Source organism: Vanessa cardui, chromosome 14 (assembly GCF_905220365.1).
Source record: "Vanessa cardui chromosome 14, ilVanCard2.1, whole genome shotgun sequence".
NCBI classification, from domain to species: Eukaryota; Metazoa; Arthropoda; class Insecta; order Lepidoptera; family Nymphalidae; genus Vanessa; species Vanessa cardui.
Window position 1 is genome coordinate 3000162 of NC_061136.1, and position 21359 is coordinate 3021520.

The 21359-nt window shown below is 31.7% G+C and overlaps 1 protein-coding gene across 2 annotated transcripts in view; it reads right to left on the reverse strand.

Moving 5' to 3' along the window:
• LOC124535186 (E3 ubiquitin-protein ligase RNF19B-like) overlaps positions 1-21359 on the reverse strand; it is a 64401-nt gene that overhangs the window by 23337 nt on the left and 19705 nt on the right. Inside the window, exons 1-2 of one of the 2 annotated variants that reach the window (XM_047111286.1) lie at positions 16888-17016; positions 9017-9102 (exon numbers count right to left, since the gene is read on the reverse strand). In XM_047111286.1, the coding sequence (XP_046967242.1) occupies positions 9017-9102; positions 16888-16957 (156 nt within the window). In that variant the 5' untranslated portion in view covers positions 16958-17016. Of the gene's footprint in view, positions 1-9016; positions 9103-16887; positions 17017-21359 lie in introns of those variants that run through there. The other variant, XM_047111285.1, reaches the window with a different exon arrangement.

Here is a 21359-nt window from a genome sequence, read left to right on the forward strand (position 1 = left end):
GACAGTCTATAATACTAATCACAAATAGACAAAATAACAATTAAACATCATCTGACAACGAATTGACGGGATGTCATTGGTCGAGAGCTTTAATAATCTATGATATTCATTATGGATATGCAAAAACATTTCGTTTTTAATATCTACAATAATGCTATCGGAGCTTTAAATTAAAACATATTATTCCAATAAGTATGGAATACGTAAGGAGTGTTTATCTGTATTCCTTATTTTGGGTGAAATTACAGGTGAAATATTTTGCGATCGTCACCAAATAAAAAACAAACTGTTTCTCCTATCCTGATTGAGCTGAGATGGCCCAGGGTTAGAACGCGTCCATCTTAACCGATGATTTCGGGTTCAAACCCAGGCAAACACCACTATATATATGGCTCAATTTGTGTTTATAATTATAATTCATCTCGTGCTCGGCGGTGAAGGAAAACATCGTGAGGAAACCTGCATGTGACTGATTTCAACGAAATTCTGCCACATGTATATCTAGTAACCCGCATTGGAACAGTGTGGTGGAATATGTTCCAAACCCTCTTCCTTAATAAGAGATGAGGCCTTAGCCCAGCAGTGGGAGATTTACAGGCTGTTACTTTACTTTTTTACTTTTATCATGATTTGCTGATTGATATCGATTACGAAATACGAATTTATATAATTGGCGTTGTATACAAGGGAAAGGAGTCTGCGCCATTACAACATAATTGCAAAGGTGATCTAGTCTAGCCTAATGCGGCTGGCTTGACCAACTGTGACTTGCTTGGATTATTTATGCTATGACTAGACAATCTTGGTATTAGGTACTCCGGTTACAAGCGTTTATCGTTCATGTTTAAGTAAAATCAAATAAAACTACTTCACTCGAGTACTTCGTCAAGCTTTTATTCATCGATTCAAAAATCGATAAGAATCTTGCTATAGTAAATCCTCACTCCATTCCATTAATAAAATTACATCGGTGCATTTAACTAAAAAATGTACTCATCTTATTTTAACGAAGTAATTGGCTATTGGCTTAAGTTCTTATATTTCAGGATTTCATTGCGATAATCTATTTTACAAAAATTATATAATATTTATAAAAGGAACAAAATTTATTAGACATTCAAGTTCGATCGTCAACCAATATAAGAAAGGAAAATCTAACAGTGTATTGTTATGTTACCAGGAAATCACGGGATTTTGATAATAACTAGACCACAGCATCACCTAACGGATCCAGATCGTGCCACTTACCCAGCATAGGTCGACCAAGTCATTTAGTATAAAGAAACGACAATCACGATTACGACATTTACATACAAAACTGTCATACGTCCCAACGACTATACCAATAATATATAATATATTGACATGAGCAATTTGTTACACACATCAATTTATAAAACATATAATTAACATTATAATATTAACAACCTCTAAATTTCTGCTACTGAACTAAGCTCTCCCTTTGAGGATAAGGTTTGGAGCATATTCCACCACAATGCTCCAATGCGGCTTGGTGAATACACATGTAGCAGAATTTCGTTGAAATTAGTCACAAGTAGCTTTTCTCACGATGTTATGCTTCAGCGGCGAGCACAAGATGAATTATAAACACAATTGAGCACATGAAAATTCAGTAGTGCTTGCCTGGGTTTGAACCCACAATCAGCGTTTACGATGCATGTGTTTTAACCACTGGGCCATCTCGGTTCTTGCAAACCGAAAAATGGTCAAATGTAGGAAATCAGTACATATTTACAATTCAGAAAAACGAAAAGAATATTAGCTATTATTAATAAATAGAAACGCGAGATAGAAAGCCGTTAAGTTTCAATATGGCTTAAAAGTTTCAAGATATCAATTTCCAAGAAACCATAAATGACTGAAGGGTTAAATTCAATACGTAATATCGTTTACATGAGAACCAAGTTCGTATTGATAAATGATAACATAACAGAGAAATTATGGCGAGGTGTATGATTACGAACAAATGAAATTGAATAACTCAAATTATATTTGACTTTAGCGATTAAGAAATCAAGCAAAAATGTTGAAGTTTTCTATCGAAAGTTTCTCAGTATTTCTAGTGATCTGCGATGATCGAAAACATCCCACAGATAACATACATGTGACAGAAGCGTTTACAATTGGGAAACTAGGAAATTCGTCACAAATTCTTACCATAAAAAAACATACCGGACACTAAACAAGGAGCACAAGGAGCGCACAAGGAGATATACTCGTATGAGCGGTATAGGACAGTTATATAAACAGCCTATAACATCGTAAAGATGATTTTCAAAACTCATTATCAAGTCCATATGTACAGATACTATTCATTCATGACATATTCCATCATGAAACAGTTGTTTAAGTATTGACTTAGTATTAATGTCTCGTTTTCAAGGATAAGTGAGCCAGTGTAACTGCTGGTACAAGAGACATAAAATCTTAGTTTCGAATGTTGGGGAAGCGAGTTTCCAGCAGATTACCTAATTGGCAGTTTGTTTTATAAATGAAATAAAAATAACAAAGAAAATCTTAGCACAAGTCTGGGAGAGTTGTGCTCGATTTCTTCGGTTCATTAGAGCAAGAAGACTCATGATCGATCACTTGACCGCTATGATGATTTAGCTAAATTATTGACGAAGCTGTGATACTTTCTACTAAAGAAAAATTATTCAATTTGAAAATGAGATCTGAACTAAACAGCTAAGCTAATAATGACAGCTACTTAAAATCGCTTATCATTGTCTGCAAATTTTTTTTCTACAGCTATACTAATAATGACACCTTAATGTCACTTACCATTGTCTGCAATTTTTAATTCTATGTTTATTCAATTTTAGACTATTTCATTCATAATCGACACTAGCCAACCGATATTACCTTCATCGGCAACAACAGCACTAATTTTATTGTTGTTTGAGGGTAGATTACATGATGATTGGACTGTACCACCAGACAAGCTTGTACAAAGCGCTCCAGTAGTAAAATTAGTTTACAGATAACCGCGTCGTTTAAAATGTTTTACAAATAAAGCGAAGCCCACGTTTAGCGTTGTCAAACCTTCCAGTTCAGTGAACAAGTCGTACTAATGAAACCGCACTATTTAGGATAAATTCGGATTACGCCCACTTAGGATTTAGCATTCGGTCTACTTGACAAACATTCCGGAAAGCTGGAAATGAGACGATTCATATAGTTCGTATAAATATGGATGTCATCATATCTGAATATACTTTTGAACATATTTCACGATTCTTCCTAAACTTCAGTTCTTCGACTCAGTAATCAAGATACTGAAATGAGACGTCGCGAGTTTTCTAATGTTTTGTAATAATCGTAGTCTTAAATTTAGAATTACCTACTGCGATTTTAAACGAAGAAAAGTCTTTCTCTAATAAACGCCGGAACAAGTAAAACCAATATTTGTTTGTTATATTGTTGTAAAAGGTCCCCAATCTTACTGTGTCCACGAATCGCTGTAACAGTAAACGGTCCTAAATATAATTAAATGTTATTTAACACCGTCTAACAACGGACTTTGAAATATACTGTTTTATTTTTAAATAAAACCATTTCACATTGCATTCCAGTGACTTTAGTTACATTCTGAATTCATTTAACAAAAACTATATAGAGACATGGACATTTAATTTCTTGAATGTCTCGAGGATAAACCATATCTTTTGAACCGGCTATAATTATTCTGAGCATCGAAATACATCAACGTCAATCAGAAAAAAAGGTAATTAAAATTTCAAGTAGTGACGTACACATGCGTTTAATCCTTATTATTAAAAACAAAAAAAAACACTTCTTCGCTTAACCGCTTCAAAACCAGACATCACTGCCCACAAGCGTTAACTATCCATTTCGTTCTTTGTTCATTTTTAATAATTCCAGCACTAAATATAACAAAATAAATGTATAACGAACATATATCATAGAAATAAAACGTAACCTTGGTTAAAAATAAATAATGTTAAATTAAATAACCTCACATACAAATAACTAAAAATGTTGAAATAACGAATTAATATCTGTAACGAAGTAATTGTTTTTAATTAAAGTCGTAATAAAAAAAATAGTAATGTTTATTAATGTGTATATTTAAATACTAATTCATTACTAAAGCCTAATTATCTTACGTTTATCTATATTTAATAGCGTCCCGGATCGGCGTCTCACGTGCAATTTATAAATAAAGAAAATAATTGACATCGAAATCAAGATCTTCTTTACTCGAATATGTTCATAAGCATTTTTTATTAATCAGGTTACAGTATTATCATGACATCAATGTAATTAATAAACTTTAAAACGGCTCTCATTTCATAATCATCGGCAAATAATTTAATGATATGCAAAGTCTAACCCTCAAACTGTAACCTTAATTAGCGGATCCATAGAATGTAAACCAATTTGGCAAACTTTATGTACTTGTTCACTTAGATTCAGTTAATATAATGTATGCGATTATGTAATCAACGCGTATGCAACACGTTTCTATAATGGCAAAATAACGAGTGCGAAACCGAGGGGCGAAGCTTGTTAAAGCAATAAATTAAGATCGAGTTTCGATTATGTTATTGCTTTCGCAACGATCGTTTTGCATGCGCCCGCGCAGCGTGTTTATAGCCGATAGAAAGTGATGTTTAAGACAACGCACGCGATGCATTTTGATTTCATTTAGATGTGCCGGGAATTTAGAATCCGGGACAAAAAATCTTCGACGGTGAGACTTGCTTCGTTAGAAAATTATGGTTCGATGTTTTAGATCAATTTCTTATTAAAGAGATAGATCTCTTGACAGATATTTTGATTCCAATAAGGAGATCTTAAATAAGATTCTCGTTGAGAACCGACATAAATATATATTAATTATTAATAAAGATTTACCATGTACAAAGATAATTCTATGCCTCTGGAGGTTTGACAAAGCAATATTAATATTTCAAATTAGGATCGTAAGAAAATAAATACTACGCATAAGATATAACAATTGACTTTTGGAAAACAAAAAAAGACCTTGGGTTTATATATCTATCATATATTTTATGCGCGGTTTATACAAAACGTTTACATAGATTGTTATTGTAAACAAATTCTTCGATTTATGTTATAATAAAAAACGTCGTAAGTCATTGTACAATTTTGTAAATATGTATCTTCGTAAAATTGTGTTTATTATTATTGTATTCATATTACATTCAACATGATAACAGACGTAAGGATTTTTTCAGCAAACTTTATAATATAAGTAGGTTATCAAATCAGCTGAATTTTATTTGTTTTATATCTTTCGTGTTGTCAACGCCGATTGTCAGCTAAATTTGATAATTATAAAATTTCATATTTATTATTATGTTATAACAGTCCACTATACACTAAAATTAAAATAAAGAAATCCCATATATGTAGCTATAATAACGGTGTGATATCTTAAATCAATGTTAATTATTCTTTTTTCTTATCGAGTTGTTTTTTTTTACTTCTTATAATAAATATTTATAGGTTTAAGTAATAATTAATATAAAATAACATTTCGGAGGCCTTGACCATTACAAAATTGACTAAAATAACAAGCATGCACAATTTTTCCACATTAGTATAAATAACTTTTTATTATACACCTTATAATAACACTAAATTACTGACAAAGTCAATGGTCACCTTCATAACGTAATAACCGTGCACTGTCTCTTTGTCTTGTAAAAATATATACATATATGTCGAATATCGGCTACACATCGAAACGGTATAATTCGATACGTTTCTAAAGAGGGTTCAAGTCTTAAGACTTATCTCATCGTAATATTACATCGATTCTTATTTAAAAGCCTGATCCAAGTTGCTCGGCTATAGATCATGTATTTATTATTAACTTCATCCCAAACAGTGAAGAAAGATATCGTAAATAAATCTACGTGTGTTTAAAGGGAATCTGACACCCTTGTATCTAACACTCGATTGTTTGAGTCTATCCTTACACAAGTAATTAAAAGTCTAAATCTGCTAAAGAAATCCTCATTATTTGACAACATAAATTTAATAAATCTCAATTTTAAATTAAAATAAAAGAAATGACTTGGTCAATGTCTATTTCTAGTGGATTCAAGTGGATTTTCGTTTTCACTGAATTAATTAGCACCAGTCTGTTATATTCCTAAGGGTGTAGACTGTAAAGGTCAATGGCCCGGACGGACATTGCCGCTTTTCGTCTTTGTCAGTACTTTTGATAATGCTAACGACAAAAATCTGTACGTCCACAACAATAAGATTAAACAATAAATAAAATAATATGTAAATACTTACTTATATTAACACCTATATATTTATTTAAAATAAACAATGCATATAATTATGTAAACAATAAACAAACCGCAATTATAATACAATTACAATCAACGAATATTAAAAAAACCAGGACACTTAAGGTTAAAAATGCCATTAAAAAATTACTTTTTAAATTTATTTAACAGCCAAGGTTAGTTTTATATATTTTTTTATGATTTGAGGATAATTCGTTTTAAAAAAGCATCGAATCATTTGAAAACCTTTGTTTAATACCATACCACATATATATCATTACATAGTATAAAACAGAGTCGCTTACCGCTCTCTGTCCCTATGTATGCTAATACCTATCTTTAAAATTACGCAACGGATTTTGATGCGTTTTATTTTAATAGATAGAGTGATTCGAGAGTAAGGTTTTTGTATATAACACATGGACAATATAGTAAAGAAACGCTGATAATTTCAGAAGTTTCTAATGTAATGTCGTAAATAAAAAATTCTGTAATATTTTAAGTATCAGAATTGCACCCGTGCGAAGCCGGGGCGGGTCGCTAATATTACATATACAAACTCAGTTTCCGTTGTTATATCAACCAACCAAACAAACTTTTGCAATATCCGCTACAATATAAAAGTAAAATTAAATTAATTATAAGAAAATGTACTTGAAGTAGCTTCCTTGGTAAATAAACCTCAAAATTTTAACGGAACAAAGATAACTATCGAATTAGATTGCTTTGTTGAAGGAAGTTATCACGTACCGTGTAAGCTGGTCACGTCTCCCTACATGTCGGATGAAATCGCCTTTTACTAGACTAGACCAACACGACAAAATTTGTCTAGACATGTTATTAAAGCGCACTTTTGAATTTGCTAGCATTTTCTTTACGTTTTAATATAATTTTATACTCACAGCTGCTTAAAATAACTTTGTATTTTTTATCATAATCTCTATAGATAAAAGGAAAGCGAGTTATCAAGTTCAGTTAGCGTGAAATAAATCAAAGCCTTTATGTAAAACAAGCAAAGCTGCATCTTCCTTCTCACTCACTCATTTCTTTTTTCTCAGAGTATAAGTTTTTTTTCCTTGTAATGTAAGGATTTTTCAGTTAAATATGTTGTTACACATATTATATTACAATACAATTTGTTTTTTTGATCGCTGATGGTAAGAGTATTAAATAGAATTCTATTACTTTAAAAATATCATTAAATACTTTTTCATTATAATAAACAGGAAATAAAATACGACAAATAAAAAAAATATCACGATAAATCATTATTATTATATTATTAAATATAAATAACATTTATTTAAAAACTGGTTACAGACTATAAATGCTATTTATAAATATGTCCGAATCTAGTGACGTCATTTTGTCTATGATATTCATGTTAAAAATTGACCGATCTACAAAATGCAAAGCATTATTTTATTCGGTAGTTTAGAAAGACTTATTAATCTCACTAACAACGTATATCTGAAAGTATGTAACTTTGTATGTGTGTCCTTCACTTATAATCGAATAGGCAATCGAATCGTAAGTGACAGAAGTCGAATAAGTTGGTAATTTAGATCGTATATCTATCTTTAATATTATAAATGTGGAAATAACTCTGTCTGTCTGTATGTCTTTCACGATCAAAGCAATGAACCGAATTTGATGAAATTTAGTTTGAAGCTAATTTGAACTCCAAGAATGGACAAAGGCTACTCATTTGTCTAACATATGATAAACAAAACCTGAAACGAGAGCTAAGCGGTCGACAACTAATTATTTTTATATAGAATTTGGTATTGTTAGATGTCAGAAACGTACATATTGCAAATACTAAGATTTAATTGTATTATTTTTACTTGGTAAAGAACATCACTTAGTACTAATCGGAATGTCAATGCTAACGAAAAGGACCACCGATATATTCACTATGATTTTTTCTTTCTTAGAAATTGGTATATGTATGATATGAATTCCTATAAATGATTAGGTAATGAGGTAAACAACCTTTTATTACCAAACAAGACTCAGAAATCAATGATTACATGCATTTTACATATTCTGATACAGAGTATTAAATTAAATAAGTACTACTAAGGATTATGTATCGGATTTATTCTTTTGTTTTAATAATTCATACGAGTTTATTTACAGGCTGCAAGTTTAAATTACGGAACTTTATTAGATAATATTCCATAGTAATATGGTATAGTGAAATTTTCTTCTTAACAAGTGCTAATAGTGTTATAACGTCCTTGATCCATCGTAACGGGAAAGGTTCAATCCTTGCACATAAACAACGTACGTATAAAGTTATTTTATATATTATGCGGGCACCACATTCACGCCACGAACGTTCATGAAACAGTGCGAATGTGAATCATATTCCACCATTTTTATTGGTGCCAGTTCGAGGCCTTAATTTTCCGACCGATTCATGGATTCTAATCACACCATCTCAAGACTTAATATATTTGAAAAGGTTTGTAACTTCGAAAGAATGGATACGTTTGCAATTGTACGCGCATTAAACTCGCACACTTACAATTGGCTATCTTAACTTTAAAACAAATTTGTTCTCGTTAGCAATTGGTTATTTTGCTTTAAAATAAACTTGCTACATTAACGTTCTCGTTTCTAATTGGCTATTTAAAAAAATCGCGCTAAAAGCAATGTCGCTTTCATTTTATTAACGTAATATTAATAACGTTTACCTCTTCGTCCTCCGCGATGTACTGCACTGTCGGCTTAGCCTGTGTTTCTGTGCTGATTTTGACTGGCCGCTCCCCCTGGTCCAATACTGAAACAAACACAAAGCCAATTGACTAACGGACGGTGGTTACACGCAAAGGTATTTGATTGACATCACTATATTGACATAGCTTCTCGGTACAATCTACATTTAGATCGTTACGCTAAATATAATCCTTTAAAGGACGATGCAAAGGTTTCACTTGGTGGTAGAGCTCTGTGCAAGCCCGTCTGGATATGTACCCACTCATCAAATATTCTACCAACAAACAGCAGTAGTCAGTGATCTGTTTCGATTTGATAAGTGAGTGAACAGGCACAAAGGTCATGACAGATTCCTGAGGTTGGTGTCGCGTTGGCGATGTTAGGAATGGTCAATATTTCTTATAGCGCCATTGTCTATGGCCGTTGATGACAACCTAACATCAGATGAGGCGTTCACTCGTCTTCGACCTAAATATATTTTGTAAGTTCGTTTACAATCAATACAACATTTGATACATCGATTATCTCAAAAACAGTACACGGGTAAGATTTTGTTTAAAACAATAATAATATAATTAAGTTTAAGTAACAGTGGCAACACTAACGAGCTATTAAGCAACATCCTTTTATTGTCTCACTGAGAAGAAACCCTTCCTGTTACGGAGAAAGGTTAGAGTTTATTTGACCACGCATGGCTTTACATATGACAGACAAGCCTACATACAAACCTACATATTATGCAATATAAAGAACACGTGAACGTGTTGTTTGTCCAATTGAACTCGCAATCTTCACCATGTGTATAAAAAATAATTTTGTCCTAACACATTACCTAACACGATTATTTTGAACTTCCTAACATAAGTCTCATATATCTGTCTATTTTTTGTCTGATTCATACTCAATATTCCTTGAACTCATGCCACAGTTAAAGTGAGTGCGATTGTAATATCAACGTAAACACGCGGTATAAACAAACTCCAGATAAGCGGCGTGTTGTGACTCAGCTCGCTGAGCACAATATACTCTAAGAAAAAAAAAACAAATGATGTTTAACTTAATCGTGTATAAAAAGTTAACCTATACCTACTATATATATTTCATTAAGAGATATCCCAGAGGTTAAAACGCAGGAATGTGAATTTGATTATAATCGGCGCTGGAGGGTCAAAATGCGATCAACCATCCCAAATTTTCAAGTCAAGGACAATCTTTATTTACAATTAATATTGTCAATTTAAAACTAATACAAGTATATTAAAATTGCATTGCAGCGGCCTGGTGGAATTGTCACCAAACATAACACACATTTACATTTTTCAAGTGGCACTATTTTGTTATTATAATAATTGTCGTAGTTTTTTCATAGCCTCTCATTTCACGATCGAGTTCTACGTCGAGATTGGACATTTCATTCACAGAATAGTTCCAAATATAGTAGTAATGCCACGATTTATTATGTGAGACATCGTTGAATCGTTGATATAAATAGTGCGATGTAATACTCGTCCTTATTAACAGTGCGTTACGCCTTGTTAATTTCGTGTGGTCAATAGCCTTTGTAATACGATATTACATTGAAGTTACATCATGTTGACCAGTAACTCTAGTCAATGAGTTACGGTAACAAATTATAGGATAACAGTTACATTATAGCACTTATAAAAAATATGAATTATTTTTTTTGGTATTATTGTTGTAATCGTTGATGCTGTTTGGAATCAAAATATGTACAACAAACTACTAAACAATCAATCAATCAATAATAAGACATCATTGTTGTTTAGATGATATGGCACTACTTTACATACTATGACTATCTAACTAGTGTACGTAGTGCACCTGGCCTATACAATATACTTACGAATGTCGTTAGAATAATATATTTGTTCGATGTGTGTAACACAACAGAAGACTGGTTAACAAGGGCTTTTCCTAAAAGCAGTTAGTTTTTCAAACTCAAATTGCTTTATACAATATAGAAGTATTACACTTTCTTATTGACAGTCAATTGAAACATTACCACCGGGTCGGAAAAAAAAACACCCTGACCTGAGAAGAAGAACGGGTTTGGTCACATGAAAATGCTTGCCTGGGTTTGTGTTGCAATCATCAAGTGAGATGCGCGTATTCTAACCAAGAAAAATAAACGGCTCACTTTTTCAAGTAAGATCGTAGATATCAATTCCAATGGGTTGAGGACTTCGGGAATATTCCAAAACTAAGACAAACATACCAGTACTAATCGTTCTTAGATCAATGTCATCGGGACGGACAATAAATGGCCATCATACTGTTACATACTAATTACTGTAAATTGCACATTTAAAATTGCATTGTAAATCTGTTTATTTAAAAAGAGCAACTATGCGAGTTTCTTGCCGTCTCTTCTCGTTAGAAGCTGCTTTCCGAAACGGTGGTAGTATTTAATTGTTGACGATTCAAAAATTCATTGTGAAGTTTACTCGAATAAAATTGATTTGATTTTTATTTGATTTGTGTAAAGGTAAACGTGACATTGCGATAAACAAGAATCGAATCGTCGAGTAATCTTGCACAATACACTATAACCAGAGTTACCAAATATGCATGAAAACAACCGGACACACGATACAAAACTGACACTGACAGGAAAGATAGATAAATAACAAAAAGGGAATAAGACGCTACAAACAATGCGTTTATTAATTAAATAAAAACACTATCGCAAATAGATTACTGATTCTGTGTTTTGTTGTAAATATTAATCCTGTTGAAATATAAAAATCAAAGTGTCCGCATTAATACTAGACACATGGTAACACCGGTCGTATCAGCAGAAATATAATTCAACGGAAGTCTTAAGAGTTTACTTTCGATCTGGGTCGAAATTGTTTTCATTACTTGCTTCCATTATGTTTTGCGTAATTGTATATTATGATACAATGTTATTGAAATCACACATTCTTAATGTATTCCTTGTTGACCCGACCTTTCTGTAATGAAGCAATGAAAGCACTTTTTTCTCAATTGTGTTCAAACGAACACGTATGCAAAATTTGCTAAGTTTCCAAAATGAACAATAAATTTGTCTCATTTGAAAGAAGGTACTAAGGCTGTACATTAAAGAGCTTCATTTGGCAATGCCTTGCAAATTTAAGGAATGTCAATGGAAATATCTCTAGGAGAAGAATTATTGACCGAACTTTATAACAAATCGAAATTTCTTCAACTTCCTTTCATTCAGACAAAATCTAACATATAAGGAAACCTGTAGGAATGTGTCATGGGAACTCGATAATTCCCACACATAGCCGAGTTATACAATTATGTTTTTAAGAGAAAGTGATGTTCGCAGACGATCTAAGACTTGAATACCGGTTATAAGAGATATGTATTTTGTAATTTTATCAAACATACGTGTTCTTTTTCCATAATTATTGCATTGTCGTATGGTTTAGTTAGTAACGTTGTTGTTGATTATCTGATATAGAACAGTAGCCGCGTGAGAAATTCAATGATGGAATACTTAATGGTAGAACTTTGTGTAAGCCCATCTGGGTGGGTTCAGTACTCTCGTCACATAATCTTCTGTGTTTCACGGTAGTAATATATAGTATTATTGTGTTTGGATTAGAAAAATGCCTTTTATATCCAAACGTTGATGGAGCATCGACAATTGAATGAATGGCTAAAATTTCATACGGCGTACACATCTACCATCAGATTGCGCACAGACCCATCCGACTATTAATCAAAAAAACAGTCTTTAGATAGGTTACTACCTGTTCATACATACATTTAATTCTTAATCAATGATAAAAAACAGTCAATCAATAAATATGTCTAAGTCTTTGTATTGAAGTATCGGTTATTTGTCCAGATAACGGAAACAGTCGAGATTTTATTATCGATGTTGGGAATTACAAGTAAATAATATAAAAGCAAATGTACTGTAGTACATTAAAAAGAACGTAAAACAACTCGGTACAAGGAAAGTCGCTTTATTTATCGCCTCAGGTTACACCCGGGAATAGCCCAGAAACTAGGTGTGGTATGCTTTGTCGATACCGTTAAAAGTGACGTCTTCTAAATCTTTTGGAAATCCCTTTTTATATAGCATTTATTAGCATTTTATTGACATTATTGTAAATTAAATAAATAATGCACTGCTTTATTACATTGTATGACGGAAATTGTTCCATGCAGTCATATAGGTACCTACTTAACATTTTATTGAATAGCCTTCACTAACAAAACTTAAATCATTAAATACAACGTACTCATCCTGCAATAAACGAATAATATTAAACAAGAAAGTTAAGAAAATTTTGAGATAATTATGACTCATCAGGGAAATTCTGCTAGCATTTTTGACAAACTTCTATTTGGTCATGAAAAGGTGCAACTATAAACGGTACAAAAGGAATATATATGTTTTGTCTTGATAAACGTTTTTAATGTTAGTTTACTTAAACACTGTCTTTCTCTGTCTATCATTATTGAATGCCATTGGAAAAAAGAAGACAGAGTTGTTTAACTAATTACCCCTTTAGCCGTCAGTACTGATATATTTGTAAATATTTGAACGATAACAAGACATGTCAGGTCAAAACAAATTTTAATAATTAATTTTCATCACGATCCCTTATCTTTCAGCCAATGGAACTTTGAAATAACCCCAGGTGTTAAGTAGATTTGTTTTTGTTCAATATTCAAGTTAAACACACACCCATACACATCACAGACGTGTGTTCATAATCTTTCGTTTATCTTATTTACATAGTACATAAAAAACAAAAGTCGCTTACCGCAGTCTGTCCCTATGTATGCTTAGATCTTTCAAATTACGCAACGAATATAGATGCTTTTCTTTAAATGATTGAGTGACTCGAGAGGAAGATTTTTGTAGATACCTAATACATGAACTATATAGTAAAGAGACAAGAAAAAAATCTGTAGTATACCTTTTGAACCCGTGCGAAGCCGGGTCGGGTCGCTAGTACGACATAGTAAATAAATTAAAAAAAACTTTGATTTGAATTTAGTAGTTTGATGTGCCTCAATACTTTTATTTGTAATACAGATCCATCACGGTCACGGATTTTAATTCCGCGAGATTAACAAACGTTCACGGATTACAGTTCCCCAAACTGCGGTGCATCGACCTACATTCGTCGTTTGTAGTTGGGAAAGACCGATGACTAAATGAGGAAGAATCCAAACAAAAAACTGCAACCATGAGAACGAGATTTATAACTATAATTAGGTATTATTTTTTGTGACTACTAATAGTGTTTCAAAGATAAATATTAAATATGCCTGTAAGTTTGGCTTACGCGGAAGTAATTCCGATTAATGATTAAATAATTTCAACATATAAAACAAAAAAATAGTAGTTACTTAGATAATAAATAATAACTCCGATTATAAAACAAAAGGCAGATTAAAGCGCGGGACACTATTGTAGAACAACAAAAGCGAATACAAAATCAAAAGCGAATGAAAATTCCCAGTAGTTTCTGCTGTAATTAACTATCTATAATAATATTATAAACGCAAAAATAACTCAGCCCGTCTATTGCTCATTTACAACCAAACCAGTGAACAGAATTTGATGAAATTTGGATTACAGTGACCTTGAACTACAAGGAAGAACATAGTTCCTTTTAATGCCTAATAACTACCGACAAATCCCTAAATCTCTAGCAAAGGTGCGACAGCAAATGGTTCGTAATAAGCCAGTAATTAAAAGCGACACCATTTTCGGCGTATTAACAAAAGAGACGTAACACTTATATTTAAAACAGTACGCGGGGATTGTAAATATTACTAAAGTAACATTAATTTAATGAATTCAATTTAAATAAATCATCAAAACAATTTCCTAGACTAAAGAATTAGATGTAATTAAGATTTATTTCTCAGCAACGCTTTGTAAGTTTCATGCAAAAAAATACGATCGTTAATAAATAATATCGTCGTAATGTCTCAGAGCTCACCTTTGGTCACACGAAGGAGTGTCTAATTGTGCAGCGTGAACACGCTAATGGATACCTATTAACGAACCAATAACGTATCATTGGATCGATTATTATTAACATTGACAATACACGAACTCTGAACACAGTGTAACAAAATTTACTGTTCAAAAGATTAACAACTACGTAACATGATTTTTTTTTTATGTAGCTTCATCTGTTAGAATACAGCTGAAATTTAATATTAAACTTTACTCAATGTACATTTTTAATACATACCCTACATATTCCGAGAGGTAGCGTTTTTTATTTATTAATTTTGCACTCATTGTACTATTAGGGATCATAAGCAGTCACTACATTTACACATGCTATGTATAATAATATAATTACACTTAATATAAAGTGTGCGATTATAGTTTTGCTATTACTATTAGTTTTTAATACACTAATTCCTTCGTTCTTTGCTAGTCTTTTCCTCACTCCTCGATGTGCTGAGTCAAATTTAGTAATATAAATGCATTTAAATACTGTAGTTTTCATCAGCATGTAAAACATTGCAATTCTAGAGAACTGTGAATAAAGACTTGTTTTTGTATATAAACGGAACAACTACTAAAACTTTATTTAAAATTTTGTTTAATATATTCAACTATTTAAATAAGGAAGATGTAATATCCACGTGGATATGAAATCACAAATATTTATTGGAATTGTATATTTTGTTTATTATCTTTTATCGATTAAAATTTGTTATTGACTTATAGATTAAAAATAATCGTAGACGATAACGATAAATAGACCTTCGCAATTAAGTACAGTCATCCTGAAACTAAAATGAGTGTATTATACAAAGATAATACTATCTAGAAAAGATAATTAGTATTCGAAATATCAAAACAAATAACAAAAACAATTATATAGGCAACAATAACGTTAAGGAAAGTATAGAAAATACAGAAATCTATATATGATGTTACTAAGATTGAATTCGAAAAACTTAAGTCGATCAAACTATTACGTGAAGGTTATAAATAGCAGAAAGTATTCAACAAAATAATAATCCAATAACGTATGGACAGATCATCCTTACGAACACGCGTACTTATGTCATTTAAATCTGTTACATCACTTCACTGTAAAGAAAACTTACAACACGCACGTTCAAATTAAATGGATCGTTACAATATCTCAAATATTTTACATAGGAAACCAAACGTTCTGTCAATTCATTTACGTTCTAATTTTATTAAACACAAAACAACACACTTGCGACTTTTCAACGAATCAAACGTCTATATGTTTCGAATAAGTTATAAAAGTTTCGGATAATAAAACAAGTCACTTGTTACTCGTTAGTAGTTTACTTCCTGCGGCCATTAAATTTTTACGACGTTAAAGTTTCATTGATCAAAGAGATTCCGGAACCGGCTCTCTAACAAATATAAATACAAACTAGAGAACGGGAAGAGAGTTATCAAGCCATTATAGTAAACAAATCACAGATATATCATTGAAATATCGAGTATGAGAATATTAAAAAAATTTATAGGAGTTGAAAATGCGCAGGCGCAAGTTATTAGCTGAATAGATCAGTGACATCAGGGCGGACTAGATGTCGCGTGCTCGCACCGCTCCCATTCCGATTCAGATCCGGTATTCGATGCAAATTCACAGACATTAAGCCTATTCTTAGACACTAGATAAAGGAGTCGGGTCGCTATTAGAACGTATCCTTTCAACAGACACAATTCTCGCTAGTACGTGACGTATAACCACAACATTAATATTTATTATTAAGCAATTGTACTCAAACGATACGTCTCGATATATACATAAATCGTCACGAGTATTATTACGTATGTATATAAAATCAAAACAGTACTCACATAGAACACTCTTCATACGCACAAGTCCGATCAACCACTTCAGTTGATCGATAAACAATATATCGTTCATTTTAACACAAGCCTTTTTTTTTAAAACGTGTGAATTCACAAACTGTCTCGAAAACAATAAACAAATTTTTGATATCACTGTATTTATATCAGGGGACGTTTAAGCTGACCTTTGGTCATTACTTATCGTACGTATGGTGGTAATTGTTTTGACTAATTACACTAAATTTGCGCCAAAGGAGTCATTCCTTATCATAAAACACTGAAAATGATCTATAATCATTGTATTAGTATACTTTATCAATACTAGTAAATTACATAACATTAATAAATAAAATATTAGCGAAAACAATAGATTGATAATAATTAATATTTATTATAGAATTCCTCGTGTAAATTAGATTGACAACGATCGCGATTATCTTTCACAAGGTTAGGAAATACAAGTTAAAATATAAATACTAATTATATTATTGTCATTTAAAAAAAAGAAAGGAAGGAAAATATCGTCTTAAATATCACTTTGCTAAATTTTTAACAAGTACATATTTCTGTTCAAGTCATAGTATATTTTATTAAAAAAAAAAAACTTTTTTGTTTAAATCCGTTCGAAAATTACTTTTTCGTTTGATACTTGAAGCTTGAAGTTAGTTTTGTTAAAATTTTCCGATTTAAATAATTATATTATTATGTATATTATATCACCAAAAGGGAAATGAATAAACTCTATACTAGTTTAAAACAACTATCGAAGCGAGAAAAAAATGTCATTAAATTTTGCTTGGGTGAAGAAATTATGGTTATTATTGATTAGAATAAGGTGATTCACAAACTAAAATAATTAACCCTAAGAACAGTATGAACTAACAACCAGGTAGCCTAGATGTATCGTGGCGCAATCGTACAATATATTATTGTGTGATTGTGCATAATAAACACACGAATTGATCAACCATGTCATGGTCGAAATTGCTTCTTTGATATAAATTGGTTGAGACGTACATATTTATAAAACATTAATATCGATTTACGTCTACGCAATAAGCAAAATGAATACATTCGAAATACGAATCACTTTGCTTATGGATTGTCATAAAAAAGTGAATTTAAAAATGGAATTGTGATATGTAAGATCAATTATAATGTCTCGATTTCGACGATCAAATCGATTAATTAATCGTAAAGTCGATTGTAAATAAAAATATAATATACAAGGTAATGTTAAAAGATGGTTTTCATATCTCAACATCGCTTTCAGATCTTGATTGATGAAACCGGCTATCCCACGTTCGTTTTTCATCGTTTTTTGCTGATGAGAATGGTTATTGTCTATTCAGTTCCCGTCAACGCAATCTGTGACATAACCTTTGACTGTTTCATAATTTATAAATACATGTTGTCAATCGTGAAAAGAAAAATTGCTACCGCTAACAAGTTTCAATGCTACTAAGCAAATCATTAAATACATCCTTATCTACAAATGTATGTATTTACTGTTTAAAATATAAAAATACATGTATAAAAAGAAGCAACAACCATCACAGGCGTTCCTTCCGTTTCCGTTGCGATGTAACAGGAAAAATGCGTTGAATTGCTGTCCCGGATTATTCATATAAAATATATGAATTTCCAATTTGACGAATAAACAACGCGCTTTATCGTATGAATTAATTTCGTTTTTCCTTGAAATAATACCGAATCGAAAATGCACTTATTAAAAAATCGTATTTCTCGTACAACGCCATTCAATTGTTTGTATAACGCTTAATAGAATATATTTCAACTAAAGATTTATTAGGTTTGGTATTACGATCACCGATAAAATATACGACTAGAGTATTTATATGTTTCTCAATGTGACATGACGCAAATATCAAAAAACATTTGCTTTGATTAACGATTGAAAATACTATAATTCTCTTCCTTATTAAGATACAATAAATAATAAAGCTTGTTTTCGTCCTCCAGTAAATTTCCGGATGATAAAAAATACCCTAAGGGCCAGCAACTAAAACTATGACTTAAGTATAACCTTCTTATCACATCCACGATAAGAGATATTCATGATAAAAACTTGAACGATGTTTAATCTTTGGTAAAGTTTACCGTTAAGTATAATATGAAACTATTGTTAGTGGATATTATTTTATAGTTCCACCAGATGGTCTTGAGATATGCCATAACATATGAGCCATACTAATGCGTCAGAATGTACTTACTTAAGAGCGCTGTGAGCTCGGAAATCGGCTTAAGACATCACACATTGAAGAGAGTACAATGACTGAATGGACTTTTACATCCTTACTAGGCGTTTGAGGGCCGTAATAAACTGGGTACGTCGTCACGTCGCACACTCACGTGTCAGAGAACTCATAAAAACCACAGCCGTCTGGCGAAACGAATATCTGTCTAGCCAATTCAAAGGCTACGCTACTTTGCCATGGTATTATGGTTAGAGAATGCTATAGAAATTTAAAAAAATATTATCATAGTACGTTCATTACGATAATTATTATTTTAAAATATGCATACAATGGATGAAAAAAGCATAACACAGATATCAGATCATTGACATTTTATAAACCTACGATTACAGATTGTTGTAAAAAAAAAGTATTACTGGCACAAGTAAAATCAATACAGGTTTATCGCACTCGTCTGTCAGATTTCAAACAAAGTATTAAGCATTAAAAAAAATGGAATTTAGTATTAATCAGTACATAGTATGTAACAAAGTCGCTTACCACCGTCTGTGCCTATGTATGCTTCGATCTTTAAAATTACGCAAAGGATTTTGATGCGGTTTTTAATAATAGATTCCAGAGGAAGGTTATTGTATTAAATACAGGGACAATGTGGTAAAGATGTTTCAAATGTAATGTCGTAATGAAAAAAAAAATAGAGTATTTAGTATCAGAATTGCACCCGTGCGGAGCCGGGGCGGTTTGCTAGTATAGTAGTAGTAAAAATATAATTACTCAAATTATGTTTTGTTAAAAATATTTCGACCAATATTGCAACTAAATCTGAAATCAATTCGAACCCAGTTGACATGATAGGTCATATTTATAAAGAACTGTTTAAATCCGGGAACAGTACCTGCATTCAGTAGGCTTTGGATCAAATGACAATGACCTTTTCATTGAAGAAGTATGGCAAATTAAACTCAAACCTTTATTTTCAAAAAGGACACAAGAGTCGCAAATATCTTTGCAGTTATCACCTTATTCCTTAACGTTATGTCCAGTCAAGTATCGTTGAAAGTGATACAACATCGAATCCTGTGTTAACGTGTTTGAACATGTTGATATGGGTGGAGCTGATTACATACCATTAGGTAATCAATTTATTCGTCTGAATTTACATTATAAATAAAATGTGATACCGAAGAAATTCCCCCAAAACAATATATAAATGTACCAAATTTGATTTTTCATGGCGACGGATTTATATTCCGAGCATGTTTAATATTAAAACACATGCAAATGCATGTCTGCTTTGTGTTTCAAGGGCAGGCAAGTCGAGTGCTGGTCGATAAGTACGAACTACGTGGTAATAAATATGTAACATTATCATTCCACACCAGTTATTTCCTCGAGATGGAAACAATTTATCAAACAAACAATGCCGCTATTTGGAGCTGAATAAGACGTGAATAAATAATACCACCAGGATGAAACGACATAAGGGCTGTCGACTACTTAATATATATGTATAGCCTTATTTGTTTTATATTGCTATACGAATTTTTTATCTGTGATATTTATAAATACGATAGGACGCACAAGAGATTATAAAGCATTATTTTTATTGTAATATGGAATGCGATTTATTGTTGTCCTCTTTATATGTATTTTTTTTATTTCGTTCCATGATTATATTATATTGCTCTTTTTTTTGTTAGCTATCGTCCATTGCCTTGTTCTCTTAATCAGTCTTAATTTCTTTTATCCGAAAGTGGTGAAAAGATCGATCTTTTAGCGATAAGAATGCCATTATGCTTTATTTTAAAATGACTTTCTAGATAATTACTAATTTTAGATTAATCTTTGCAATTGTTTTTTTTTTATATTATTTATATCATACCTTCTTTGTCATAAGATTTATACGATATAAAGTCCCTTAAGACTGTAGTTTCACTAGCTCACTCTGGTTTGATCACCTTCAAACCGAATAATGAATATTGTTGTTTTTTGCTATAATATTTGCTGAGTGGTTGGTACCTAGATATGTTTGCAGAAAGCCCTCATATCAAGTTAATTGCATACTAACCATCCAACTAACTAACCGGATAAAACACTTACAAGATGAGCTGACGTCAGCTTAATGTACTCCCAAAATAATTTGTTTAAAGTGACATTTGGAACACAGTGCATTGACCCAAAATAAATAAGATAAGCGAGCTAATGATTATGATATAATTAAATATTTTTAGCGCTATATATTCAGTGAGTATTGGTCCT